Source organism: Topomyia yanbarensis, chromosome 3, assembly GCF_030247195.1.
Source record: "Topomyia yanbarensis strain Yona2022 chromosome 3, ASM3024719v1, whole genome shotgun sequence".
Classification (NCBI taxonomy): domain Eukaryota; kingdom Metazoa; phylum Arthropoda; class Insecta; order Diptera; family Culicidae; genus Topomyia; species Topomyia yanbarensis.
This window is the reverse complement of record NC_080672.1, coordinates 288,757,705-288,772,012: the sequence shown is the minus strand read 5'-3', so window position 1 is coordinate 288,772,012 and position 14,308 is coordinate 288,757,705. Positions and strand designations below refer to the sequence as shown.

Here is a 14,308-nt window from a genome sequence, read left to right as displayed (position 1 = left end):
TTAATTGGTATATTTTATAAACTGGAACCTCCATCTACGAACCAAACCGAGGGTTCGTATATCGAATTAGTTCGTAAAAAAGATGGATAGGCAATGTCAGAGACATAACCGAAGTGAAGTAAAATATACTTAGGGACCATTCATAAATTATGTAACGCTTTTAGAGGGAGGGGTACGACAAGTGTCATGTTGTGACATAGACGGGAGAGGGAGTTAGCTAAATCGTTACGTAGCATGTTTTCACCGAAGAAAAAAAAATTCTAGGAAATTTGTGACAATTTATTACTTGGAGGGAGGGGGAGTCAATTTTGGTCAATTTTTGCGTTGCGTTATTTATGAATGGTCCCTTACGCTGGAAATTCGAATGCTGTAATTTTTACTATCTTCTGCATGGTTGCTTTAAAATCAGCTATCAGGAATTTCTGTAATTTACATATACAGTGACACAATCTCATATTCGTACACCTCTAGTGTATATGTTTAATATTGTTTCATATATGTTTGCGCTATTTAATATAGGTATTGTTTTGTAAATGTGGTCGTAGAATCATCATCTGTCATTTTCTTATCATTTATAATCTAAAGTGTGCAAGTTTTCGTACACTACACATAAAAAATCATTACTTGGTGTGAAAATGGCACAATTTCATATTCGTACACTTTTGAAAAGTCAATTAATTTGTCAATTTTATTCACTAAAATGAAGGTAAATCACTTTATGGAATTTTTGAAATTGTCCAACTATTTAAAATGTCGTTAACTTTGATGTGGCGAAACGTAGAGCAGATATTTCGAAAAACTTGAACTGTAAACAATTTACGATGCGGGATAAACGATTTTTAATTAGAAAAATTTGGGGAAATCGAGTAATTAATGTTATATACATGGTAAATAAATTGAATCATAGCATTTAAGTATAAGTCTGCTCTGGTACGGCTCGTAATGTATGGAGAACGGACAATTACAATGCCTGTGTTCTGAGCAAGGAGCTGTTCATCAATGAGAATAACAAAGAATTGATTTTTTATTTACTAAACAACATTGAAACATTTTATCGGAATATTGGAAAGATTGTAAACTTTGTCTACGAGTCCAAATTCAACATGTTTGACTCAAATGGCTGTTGTTGCGAGTGGAGAAAATCGAACTCAGACCTGGACGTAAAAGCCTTAAAAAAGCAGCCAAGTGCAGAGACTGTGGACTTTTTTGTATAGGGTATTATATGTCCACTAGAAGTGCTAGAAATTTGGTCTTCATTGGTGGCATGATGGATCAGAATGTGTATTTCAATAAGAATATCTTAAAATAAATTTTAAAGCAAAGTTTCCATAAAATGGTACTTCTACTAAGAAATGGTGGATATTGGAAATTCGATAAGGAGAAGAACCTAAAGCATAAGGCGTGCAAAAAACATTTAGAGTAATTTTATAATTGTTTGAATGCTATGGATTCTCCACTGCGGACCCCGTTTAATAATTGATTAGAAAAATAAATGGGAGTATTTGGATAAAAAGTGCGAAACTATCCGGATTATAATGAGAATGATCTTAGAAACTACTATTTAGAAGAATGGGATAAAATTTAAGTTGAATACACACAAAAACTAGTGGTCAGCATTCCAATACGATTGAAAACTGTAATTTCAAACAAAAGCTAGCACATTGAATATTTATTATAGAAATCTCAATTGATTTTTGAAAAAAATATGTGTGCTGTACGAATATGAGATTGCGTGTATATTTGACTATCTTTAGAATTATTATTATTTTTGAAAAAATGAGCATTTGTAGTACAAAGATAATTATTGTATCTTCCCTATGATGTCTAGTAAACTATTTCTACATATATAAAATGTCTCGCAAACTTATTTTTTACTTGTAAAATACATATAAGCATTCCGCATAGCGGTGTACGAAAATGAGATTGTGTCACTGTATGCATTACCTTCACGTACATCACTTGCGATGCGTTTATGCAAATGAAATCTCGGTCCTACCTCGAAACTTTCAAACGTCCGCCCGAGACACATGTATAGCAAAATTCAACTGCTAGGTTTGTTCCCAAGTTGCCAGTGGATAATTATTTTTCAAGTGGATAGTACTATCTTCACTACCCACATTATTGAATATTTCATTACACATAGGTATAGTGGGAACAAAACGCACTCGTCTAGATGCTTTATTTTGGAAATAGGCCACTTTAAAGCATGGCATGGCACAAATAAAATAAATTAAAGGTCAAATCGGATAACAAATACTGTTTAGACTCACTGGAAGTTAAACTCACTTCACAGTCAACCCTTTGCGACGTGATTTTTTTCATTGTTAATACTGTTATTTTTATCAATATAGGTTTTCGGGGTCACTGATTCTGATTCTGACGTCGAAAATGTTAATTATGGCGGATTTAGGAAGTAGGGGAATTATGGTTAAAACCGACACCTTTAACTTAGCACTTTTTCTGGGTTACCACAAAACCAATGAAATTATAATTTATACACAGAATTCTTCTTCAGAAAATTCTTAACAGGACTTAATTTTGTCAGCGCTTCAAAAAATGAATTCCATTAAAAATTATTGATTGCAAAACTTGGAAAACAAAGTGGATTCTTTTGGGCACTGCGGGTAAAACCGACACCCCATTTAATTTATTTTCTCTCCACTTTATTAAAATCTTTATCTTTACTAAAAATGTGTTATATGCGTGATTAATAAAGTGTGGGTATGTGTGATGCAAAAATGTGCTTTTTGTAGCTTCATCATGTAGTGAGGAGAATAGAGAAAGCTTAGTATTATAAACAAGAGTATTTTATGCTATAGGATTATTTCTTGGTATGGATATTTCCAAGTAATCCTTACGCCCATCATTGCAACCGTCAGTGTCATTTTATTTCGTAAGAGAAGATTTGCAAGTGTTCTACATTTTGCTAATAGGATTCATTCATTTGTGAGTGATACACACTTCTTAGTAAAACTATCTGTTTCAGAGTTTCATTTTACGGGACTCTGATAATCAACGATCTACAGGGGTATACAAAAGATCATTATCTCACTGTGATAAAGTTGATCTATGAGAAACCAAGAGAACACTAGAAATACGGTTTGATGAGGTTTTTGTAGAAATAGCAAAAGCTTCAATAGAATATGGTAAGAAAAAATTCATTTTTTTATTTTTAATGAGACTCATAAGAAATAAACACAATAAAAATATTTCTGTGTATCTTTACTATTACTATAGTGTGCTAATAGTGTAATTGAAGTGTCGCTAAAGGTCCCAGCCTTCTATAATGAATTGCAAATAATTACAACCATGTTAACAGCGTGTCAGTTTTACCATAACAAAAGAGTGTCGGTTTTACCCCAACAGCGAACATTTTTTCTTAAAAGCAATAAAAAATATTGAATTCCTCAAACTCGTCTTCAATACACCCAGTTAATCATAAGAAAGGCCGATAATAATAGATACTGAAAAAAGATGGTGATTTGAAAAGCTTTTGTTCGGTTAAAATCTTACAATCTACCAACAAAATTTTACATCCAGAAGAGTATAAACGCTACCGTCGCATATTTTATTTATTTTTATGACATTTGACGTACTAACGTAAATTCAATTTGTTTTCAAATGCTCTACATAATCGTACTAATAATAAAGTATTATTATGAAATGAACAAAAATTTGATTTCTGGGGAATGTTGTGGGGTGTTGGTTTTACCCACAGTGTCGGTTTTACCCATAATTCACCTACCCAGAGATGCCAGGTGCACAGATTTATCTGTGTTTCACAGAATTTGAATATGTTGTTGATTTTAAAACACGTTTAGAACTGTGTTTTAAATACATGCAAAGTTTTCAGCACATACACTTAGAACCGATAGACTGGGGAAAAATAAATTTGAATGCAGTAACGCTGAAGGCATGGCGAAAAATGAATTTTAAACTAAATGGAACACCCGCTAAAACTGCTGTGGACAGAAAGTTTCAGTTTTATATTATAGAACTGTCAAAATTATGAATCTAAAACTGAAACACTCCTGAACATGCTCTTATATTTAAGGTTGGACAGAGAAAGGGTAAAATTTGCAAACGAAAAAAGCAGGGGTGACATTACGCATCTCGAAACGACAGGTTTATTATAAGCAAGCTTGTAAGAAAAAGTCGATTCGAACTGGTTCCATAATGTCACCCCAGTTTTTTTCACACCATATGTCAGATCTTCATAAAAATCAATCAGCAGTACTGTAGCAACATTCTACATTTTACCGGTTTATATGGGAAATTCCTATGTGGTCGCAATAAACAACCTTTAATTCCGGAACCAAATGTCAGATACGAATGAAATTCAATAACAGTGCAGGGGAGTATTGTATCTTTCATTTGATACCAAGTTTATCCGATTCCGATAAAATCGGTCAAGAATTCCCTGAGAAAAAGGTTAACTTACTTTTTGATATGTATTACACTATTTGGACATCATGGTGTTACTATTATATATGGAAATTTGCTGTGTGACCGCACTCTTCAACCCGTAACTCCGGAACCGGGAGTCCGATCGACAAAATTAGCAGCTTATGGGAGCGTTATACCTTTCATTTGAAATCAAGTTTAAGCGATTCGGTTCAGCCATTTCTGAGAAAAGTGAGTTTGTTTTGAAAACACACACAGATATAGACATTTGTCAATTTCGACGAACTGAGTCGAATGGTATATGAGACTCGGCCCTCCGTTAAAAAGTCGGTTTTCAGTAATTGCATATCCTTTCTATAAGAAAAAGGCAAAATTGAAAATTTATCTCAAGAACTCAACGTAGGGGTTAGGTATTTTTAACATAGAATGTGTATGCAAAGTTCGAAAGAAATCGGTTACGTAGTTTTGAAATGGCAGGTAACACCGCAAATCATGTTTTTTCCAGAGAGTTTGTACAAAAAGCTTCGTCGCCGAGTCGTTTATTGATATTTTTGCATAGAAAAATTACAGCATATTGTTGAAATGGTGCATTGTAATGTACAAAAGTACATACTTTTGTTCAAGAAATCTTAATCCTGTTAAGACAGATATTTTCCGTTCAATTCCACTATAGAAATAAACAAATATTACTTCTGTCTTCTTCAGTGTTCAATATCAGTCTAAAGAAAATTGCTATTGCTACAACCTTTTATACACATAAACAGGTAGAAAAGATTGGTAGGTAACTAGATGCGTGAAGCTGGCCGTTTCTTGTGTGCGGATAGTCTAATTTCCAGCGATTGGAAATTTGTCGTCGAATTTTTATATCTTCGTCGTGTTTTTTTGAAAAGGCGTGTGTTGAAGTGAAATGGTACATCTTTATCCGATTCTCTAGAATCTTTAGAAATTTCTGCGTTGTTTTCCTTAAACCGGATTTCTAATGTTCTCTTAGTGTGCCCAACATAAACTTTATCACAATGAGAACATGATATTTTGTATATCCCATATTTGCTTATAGTGTCTATTGGATCTTTTGACCCTAGTATTGATTTTAGTTTGTAATTTCTACTACTGAAAGCAAGATCCATACCAAACTTTTTAATTTTATTCTGAGTTGATACGCCATATTTTTGTTAAAATCTACAGCTGTCCTCTCAAACTTCCAGTTGTTGGAGTTAAGGTTGTGAGAACTTGTTTGTTAAACATCTTGGTTTTTTGTGAATTATTGATTGGATGGTTTGCTCTGGATACCCATTGATTCTACATATTTCGAAAATAAATTCTGTTTCTTTAATTTTTGCTTCTTTCCCCAAAGCCAAACTAAGCATTCTATGAACCACATGGTCGGTGTTAAGTCAGACTGGACTAAGTGACAAAGTATTGATTTCGAGAAAAACGAGTTTAAAGTTTGAATCGCAGCATCCTTTACATTATGATAGGAAATTAATTTTTGCCATAATTCTTGTTTATTGTTACATATTTCAAATCTGGCAAAAGTCGAATGTAGTTGACGAAATTCTTTATCCAGTGCCATTATAATCTCATTTTTTGATATTTTGCGACTTAGTCCGGTCTGACTTAACACCGACCATATGATGAAAAGCGGGCATTTTATGCTGGTAAGAATGGTTTGAAGTATTTGGTATAATTTCAGTATTCGTATAGGTTTCCTATATATTTCGAAGGTCAAGGACCCTCCCTCTCTTTACCTGGACATCCAGAAAGGCCAATTGGTTATCTATCTCTCCCTCATGTGTAAACTTAATATTTTAACCCATTCATGCCCATGTTGTTTGTGGACAACAACGTTTTTAAACAGCTATAACTTTCGATTGAGGCGAGATTTGCTCACAAAAACAAGTAAGGCTCATTAATGTAATTATTGCTTTCAATTTGAGTATTAACAGTTACAAGGATCAGCTCTAGAACTGAAGTTACTGCAATTAGTCTGATTGGATTCCGATGGAGCAGTGCTGCCATGGACAGTTTACGTTGACGACTTATCATTATGGTGCAATATTATTGAAAACTGTTAAAACTTATCAATTTAGACTGTCGTTGGATACGTTTTACACGTAATTGGACTATTGTAATTATTCTAGGAGAATTGTATTGAGTATTAGAAGGTAAAAATTGACCAGCTTCTAGCACTGCCATGGAATCACCTATCTTTATGAAAATTGGCTTTTCGTGTTTCTTGACCCAACCGATTTCAATAAAAAATAGTTTTGAAACCCTACATGCACCAGAAAAAAGTTGGGCATGAAAGGGTTAATAGATGTTGTTAATGACTTCCAACATTTGGGGTAAATTTTTACGTTTGGTGATGCAGAAGATATCATCAACGTATCTCCACCAGCGTTCTGGTAACATACCTTTTTCTTTCAGACATTCCTCTAGATTTGCTATGAAAAGTTCACAAAGAAAAGGAGAGAGCGGGTTACCCATTGAACAACCCTTAGTTTGTTTATAGAAGACACCCCGGAATGTGAAACAATTTTCTTCCATGCAAAGGCGTGTAAGTTTCATATAAGCTCTTACTTTGCTTTTCCACAGATTATTTCCGTTTTGTTGAAGTAACCAATCCTCAAGAAGGTTAATTGAAAAATAGTTTTTTTTTGTTATAAATCAAGACTTTGAGTGTATACTAAATTGATCAAATGTGGTTTTGTGTTGTATTTGACCAGACCTATAACCAAATATTATAAATAGGTAGCCAATTTCGACAGTAATTTCCAAAAGCTGCAAAAGAACCCTTTTTTGCACATTTAAACATCCACAACAAAAACAAATTAAGGTTGAACAGTGAAAGCGCTAAAATCGAAAACGAAAAAAGCAGTTTTTTCCACACCGTGTATTAGATCTTCATAAAAATCAATCAGCAGTACTGTAACAACATTATACATAAGCTGATTGATTTTTATGAAGATCTAACACACGGTGTGGAAAAAAACTGCTTTTTTCGTTTTCGATTTTTGCCTATTCTCTGTCCAACCTTAATAGCGTTCTATCTGGTGCAGAGCGTTATATGCCGTTTTCGAGGTCGTCCTTAAGACGTAACGGGTTCCTCTACCATCTTTTTGGCCGTAACCTCTTTTGTTGGATCACATCCTACAAACGTTGTGCCGATTTTGAAATCGTGAACGGGTTAGTATCCGTCAGGTATCGCACACACAACCCAATGCTTCTGCTCGCAGTAGCAGGGTCTGCTTGCTTGTCGATGATATCGCCAGAGTTTAAGTACCCTGGTAAAATCCGACTAAAAGATGGACCGCTGTTCCCCGGGGTGGGAAGAGGGGGAGGTTCCTCCATTTATTGGTTGGTGTTTATGGGTTGTCAGGTGAACGGAAACTGGTTCTTTCCAAATGCACCCACTACACTACCGCGTGCGCCTATGGAGCGAAAGTGCAGCTGTTCAAACCAATATTCGTGGTGGAAGTGGACGGTTGACAACGGTTTGCCGTTTTGGATTTGGCGGAGGCGCACTATTGTTCAACTCCTTCAGAATCTGTACTCCTGCTATCGATGGGAAAGTCGATTTCGAATTTTTAGCTTAAAATTCGAGTAGCCTTTGCACTGATGGTACACAGAGCTTCACATTCGTCTCCAGCGGAAACCAGTTACTATACTAACCGGGTGGCTGAGGTCGAACTTTAGAAACTATACGGGTGGCGTGGACCGTGCGAAAGTTTGGGCTTTTAAACGCGCAGGTTGTGCTGAGAACAACCATCGGTTCTGAGTGAATGAACCTAACTCTAGTAACTCTACCTTAGGTACATTTATTGACAAGCGATTCTGTCATGCGCAACGCATAGCATAGTAACGAAGGGGACCCCGACTGGTCTTAACACGACCCTGCTTGTGATTCGTTTAAGTAATGAAAGTCCTTCTTTATTTATCTAACTAATCGAGGCGTGGCGCTGCTTTTCGTTCCAGTAATCTTGTCAACGCATTTAAAATGTAATTGTAGAAAAGCAAACACAAAAACTTAATGAAAATTCAATAAAATATTGATATTTACTTTTTCAATTACTATATTTACATACGACAAATGCAGAGAAGAATCATAACACCGTTTATGTCAAAAGAAAAGAACAATAAAATTTGATGCGTCAAAACATCAAGAAAACTGATGCGGATAGTTCCGTATTCTAAGCTAAGGATTGCATAATCGAAGGTAATGCAGATAGCGAGAACTTTTTGAAAGCTAGCAGAAATGCAATGTATCACGATCCGCTGTTTTACGTCTGTTTGGCATGGTTATGTTCAAGATAAGTTACTTTAAAGACGATATCGATTCTTCGTTATATTAGCGTTGTTTTTGGTCTTTTCTTCATAGTTTGTAACAAGTGAATGGGTTAAACTATAATAATTACAAAACAGACTTGCGAGACCGCAATTTGGCAGAGTTTTGCTTTTTGAAATGTACCAGTTTTGTTGCGGTCTTTAGTTAAGATTTTTTTAATACTTTTTCAATTCCGGATATGGGGCAAATGTCACGTTCGACGAAAGCTTTGATGGGCGTGAAGCATATCTAGAATAAACAATTGTTTTCTTAAAATACTCAACTTTGTGTGTATAACGTTAAAACATACCTAAAGAATAGTGAATTTCCTCGTTTGTGTTCTCCAGAAGCCTTTAGCTTGGCGTAGCAATCACGCCAATCACGGTAAGGTTCCATGTTCGGGAAGGTGCCAGCCTTCAGTCTGAAATAAAGCAAATTTAGGTGACTAATCCAACGTATATCAGGCCCTTTTTACCTTGATCCATTGACTATCATACAAGTCGACACAACATGATACGGATAGAACATGCTCGATGCGACAAACTGAGATATTGTCGAAAAATAAACACGCCCCTCCTGTTCTCGGATTAAGTACCTACTCGCCAGGTAAGTCGCTGAGGCGGAAATGATCAGACATCCCAAATCACATAGCAACCGTGGCATGAAGCCGGCAAAAAAACCAAATAGGCCATCTTGGGTCCAGATTTCTTTGATCGATTGCCACATACCAGTATAGATCTTCTCACGCCCTACAAACTGTGCCATCATACGGATGGAAATCACATGGAAAGGTTGTGAGATTACAACACCGGCCGTGTGTACTACAAGGTTACGTTTCAGTTGCTTCTTGAACTGCTCATCTAGTTGCTCATCATCATATTCCTGTTCGACATCTCCCTCGTCCTTGGCCTTATGCTTGGATTCCGAATTTTTGATGGAAGCCAAACCTAGCTGATCGGCAACCTTTTCACTGTAATGCGCGCTGAGCAGGTTTCCGACAATTTTAGCACTCAATCCACGGAAACAGCCCGAAAAACCGTCCACATACTTAATATGAGCAGCTGAAAATGGTCATAGTTATAAAGCCATCAGCCATCATAGGCTTTAACCAGCAGCATTTACCGTATTGAAACACATTGGGCAGCACCATTGTAGGTTTGCCAAACAACGTCCGACCGGGTACGGCAGCAATCGGCTCAAATCCAATCTGGAAATGCAAACTTTGGTATTGACAAAAAACACCAATACCTTTGTAGACTTACCTGCATTAACACCTTGGCGTACTCGAACGGATGCAGTGCGGTGGTCACTCCAAGCCGAAGTCCAAACCGGACCCATTCGCCTACTTCGTATTCGTTCCCGTTGTCGTCTCGTTCCAGCATTGTCGGCATTTTTCTAGCTCTTGGTATGCAGTTAGTAAAGATATCACTTGAAGTACACGAATGGCAGCAATTCCAGGAAATTGGTACCACACACTTTTATGCAATTAATGAAAGAGTGAGGTGCAAAATTTTCTGTAATTAATTCCCAACTTTTTCATCAGGCGATCTCTGCGATAATCAGTCCTTCTTCAACTTCTTTAGCTTCAGGTGTCAAGTTTTCGACTGTCAAAAATGTTATAAAAGTGAGAAGCATTTTGGTGATGGGTTTGGATCAAGAGGTCAACCCTGGCTAGCGGGATTGTTTAATAATACACTCTCGTATAAAGTTACACCAAATCTGAGTTATTTTAACACAATTTTAAGGGGATATAGCCTAATGGCAATCCATGAGACATTTCTCGACAAACATATCTCGACAAACATATGATTACGGCTTAAAAGCCAACTGTCAAAGTTATCTTTGAAAGGAAATTCTGGACAAACCGTTACTGGCTAAACACAATTTGCAGCAGTTAATGAAAGAGAAAACTTTTCTCTTTTGTTTACTACCAATATCTGTGATTGATGAGTAACGGTTTGTACGGAATTTCCTTTCAAAGAGTATTTTGACAGTTGGCTTTTAAGCCGTAATCATATGTTTATCGAGATATGATTACGGCTTAAAAGCCAACTGTCAAAATTCTCTGAAAGGAAATTTCAATTGGACCTACTGACAAATGTCAAAAACTCTCCAAAGAATACATTAGTAGTGTAAAAGATTGTTAAATAGATTGTCAAAGTAAAAAGTGTCCAACAAGCGAATCACGACTGTAATAGAAACAACACACCGTACACATTCACCAATAGAACATTGCATGAAAATGTATAACCTCTGCACTTTTCTGACAGTTGACAGAGCTTGTTTTCATGGACTTAGAAAATTTTTGATTCCACCCATGGGCGACATTATGGAACCATTTCGAATCGACTTTTTCATACAAGCTTACATGCAGTAAACCTTTCGTTTCGAAATGCGCAATGCCTCCCCAGTACAAGGAATTTGGATCGAGTTCTAACACCCTGTAAACAAGCTCGCTGAACTGTCATTTTTTCGAGCATTTTTACTCATATGACGTAATCTTGCAATGTCCCATAGCTACTAAGGTCGCATGAAAAGCGCAGGGACTGTTATACGCTGTGTCGTGTGCACATTTGCATACCCATTCGTCACCAGATAGCGCTGTAGGTGTCACTGAAAGTTCGTTTGAAAATCAAAACAAAGAGGTCTTTAGTATATTTCCTTTATGATCATACCAAATACAAATTTGTATTTGATCATACTTACAGACACTTTATACACAGACTAGCGAAGTGTCAAAAATTGCAGCCAAACGGACTGTCAAAAAGTGCAGCCAAACGAGCATGATGGTTTTGAAAGGGGAAGTACAAGCCCATGCAAAGCTTATGGGAGCTTCCATGATGCCAGTTTACATTCATGATTGCTAGTTTTACTGTTTTCTCTCCGCAAGTCTGTGATATAAAGTGTCTGTAATTATACCTATTTGCTTTTCAGTTGTGAAAATGGCGTCGAAGCAAGAGAACCAACCGAGCAAACTTTTGCTCGCGCATCGTGAAGATACGAAAAATTGTTAAATGTGGCCAAATCAACCATAGCCAACGTAATAAAAGTGTCCGGAAAATGTTTGCTTACATCCAGGTGAAATATTCGGATTATAACATTAGCTTCTTCTTCAATAATCAGTTTTGCACCATTTACTACTACAAGTTGTTTTGTGGATTTTTGAAAAGGATTTGCAAAAGGAGAGAAATACAGTCGTGATTCGCTGGCTGGGCCACAGCCTCTGTCCAACTAACGAATTTTATTCGCTAGTTGGACCGAAAATGCATCTGCTCACATCTCTAATTAATGTCAGTTTGATTGTCAAAGTGAATTTGACACGAGATTTTGACATTCAGATACTTCTTAGTTGGACAATGGTCCAACTAAAAAGCGGCCCAGTTAAAAAGTGACCAACCAGCGAACCAGTCCCACAAGTTTCAGATACATTACATAGAGGATAGTTGGAGACAGAAAATGAAGAGATAGTAAAGAGATTTTGGTTTGCTGAAACGAGACAAGTAAAGCAAAATAATTGATTTTTTTTTTTTATCGGGCAGATGGGACTGCAGCTTAACGTAACGTCAAGTTCTCTATTTTGTCTGGTCCAATGTATCCTGCTCCTAACAACGCGTGCTAAGTCGTCAGTGATGCAATTAAAACTTCGCATTGATTCCGCTTCTATTTTCTTCCTGATCTCCTCATGGGTCCCCTAGGTCAGAAGCGGATCAATCTACTGTTAAGGCTCAAGTTACCTCAAGGCTGAATATCCATTTAAATCTTTTCAAAACTCTAAAAGAAGAATATCAGTCGATTTATTAGATCATCACGATTCATTTCATGCTAAATATCTGCTGGAAAAACCATCGGCTTAGCTGAATGGTGCTTTTGAAAAAGTGGCTGTGATTTTTTGTCACACTACCACACTGAGCTGGGGTACGCAACACAACTGCGCAATGAAAAAACCACAGCCACTTTTTCAAAAGCACCATCCAGCTAAGCCGATGGTTTTTCCAGCAGATATTTAGCATGAATTGAATCGTGATGATCTTATAAATCGACTGATATTCTTCTTTTAGAGTTTTAAAAAGGTTTAAAAGGATAATCTGGTGGCAAAGCTGAACACATATTTTCCTACGCACACTACCAAGCGTTCAATTCTAACACATGCTTAAAAAAGGTAACTTGAACCTTAAGTAAATTAGAGATCGCAGTCAGCCGTGATGTCCGCGGATTTCATACATACATACATACAAATATTTGGCGCAAGTTCAGAGCGTGTAACGTCGTGTCATCTAATCTGTCACCCTATGGAAAATCATCCTACCATCGCCTTGGGGTCAACGTCATATTGGCAAATTTTGCATTGAATCCGCTTCTGTCTCTTCCTAATCTCCTTTTTGTCTGCTAGGTCCGAAGCAGATCAATCGACTATTAATTGAAACGGTAAACATACTAGCAGTATTAGTCCTTACTCGCGAATACTTTTCCTTCAACTGTGCTGTTTCTTCTCTATCTTATAACATAACTCGATTATCCCTGTTCTAGCCAATATACATATTCATTACATTATGGACCGGCAAACCCTTAATTTTTCTATTATTATTATCCTGAGTAGCTATACCAGTGAAGGTATTTCAGGATTTCGCAAAAGAATCTCTGCCAGTAAAGACATAAGAAATATGTATCCACTATTAACCATAAAGTTTGCTCGAACCGAATGTCCGCCTGGTTCGACTCGAATAGACCACACCGACCCGAAAGGGTTGCTTATCATTTCTGAGAGCCGGTGTGCTTGGTCGAGTTTAGTAATCATAAGAACAAGTCCTGAATAATTAACTATCTCTTAGGTGCCAGTCCTGCACTCCTTTCCTGAACTAGCCTCATACTCACGATCAAAAGAGTCGATAACTAGTAGGATCCACATGTCCCCCACCCAAGCGAATTGATCAACTTGCAAGTAGGAGCACATATCTACCAACCAGCCAAGAAGACTTCCGAATCAATGAGAATGGACCATGCCAGTCGAAGGCCACAGGCCCAGCGCCACCTCGTACAGTGTCATTGTCATTTCTCAAGATGAGAACCTACAAAGCCTAACTGTTCGTATGTGCTAGTCCGTATAGATTTTGGTTTGCTGAAACGAAACAAGAAAAGCAAAACAATTGTGATTAGTATCGTAGCTATGATAAATAAATAAACGATTTCTCCTCTGTTGTCGGTTTCCCTGTTCGCAGTCCTCCCTCCTGTTCCTGATCTGTTTGGGCCACTGGCTTTCCGTTTCCTTGGCCGTCCCGCTCTCCCGCACACATCGTAGCAGGAGAAACAAATGAAAAGACAAAACAAAACATAATGAAAATAAATGGAAGTGTGCTATCTGTGCCTAAATTGATGTTGCTTCTCAGTTTTACACGACCCAGGGGGGACTTGGCCTTGATCCCAATGCTCTGTCACCGATGTTACGTGATATTCGTTATGGAATATTCTTTGTTTGGGGGCCATTCATAAACAATGTTGTACTTTTTTATCCCTGATCCGCTGATACGTCTAAAATTTATTTTAGTTTTTTTATCTCGTTACGTGACGCTCCCTATTGTCAAT

The 14,308-nt window shown here is 36.9% G+C and overlaps 1 protein-coding gene across 1 annotated transcript; it reads right to left on the bottom strand.

The window, feature by feature from the left end:
• Positions 1-8,459: 8,459 nt before the first annotated feature.
• Positions 8,460-10,351, bottom strand: LOC131688921 (mitochondrial carrier homolog 2). Its single transcript, XM_058973543.1, has 5 exons — positions 9,991-10,351; positions 9,851-9,935; positions 9,204-9,789; positions 9,039-9,149; positions 8,460-8,977 (listed from the first exon to the last, which is right to left on the bottom strand). Exons 1-5 carry the CDS (start codon positions 10,117-10,119, stop codon positions 8,905-8,907), a joined length of 984 nt encoding a protein of 327 aa, XP_058829526.1. The 5' UTR covers positions 10,120-10,351; the 3' UTR covers positions 8,460-8,904.
• Positions 10,352-14,308: the final 3,957 nt, after the last annotated feature.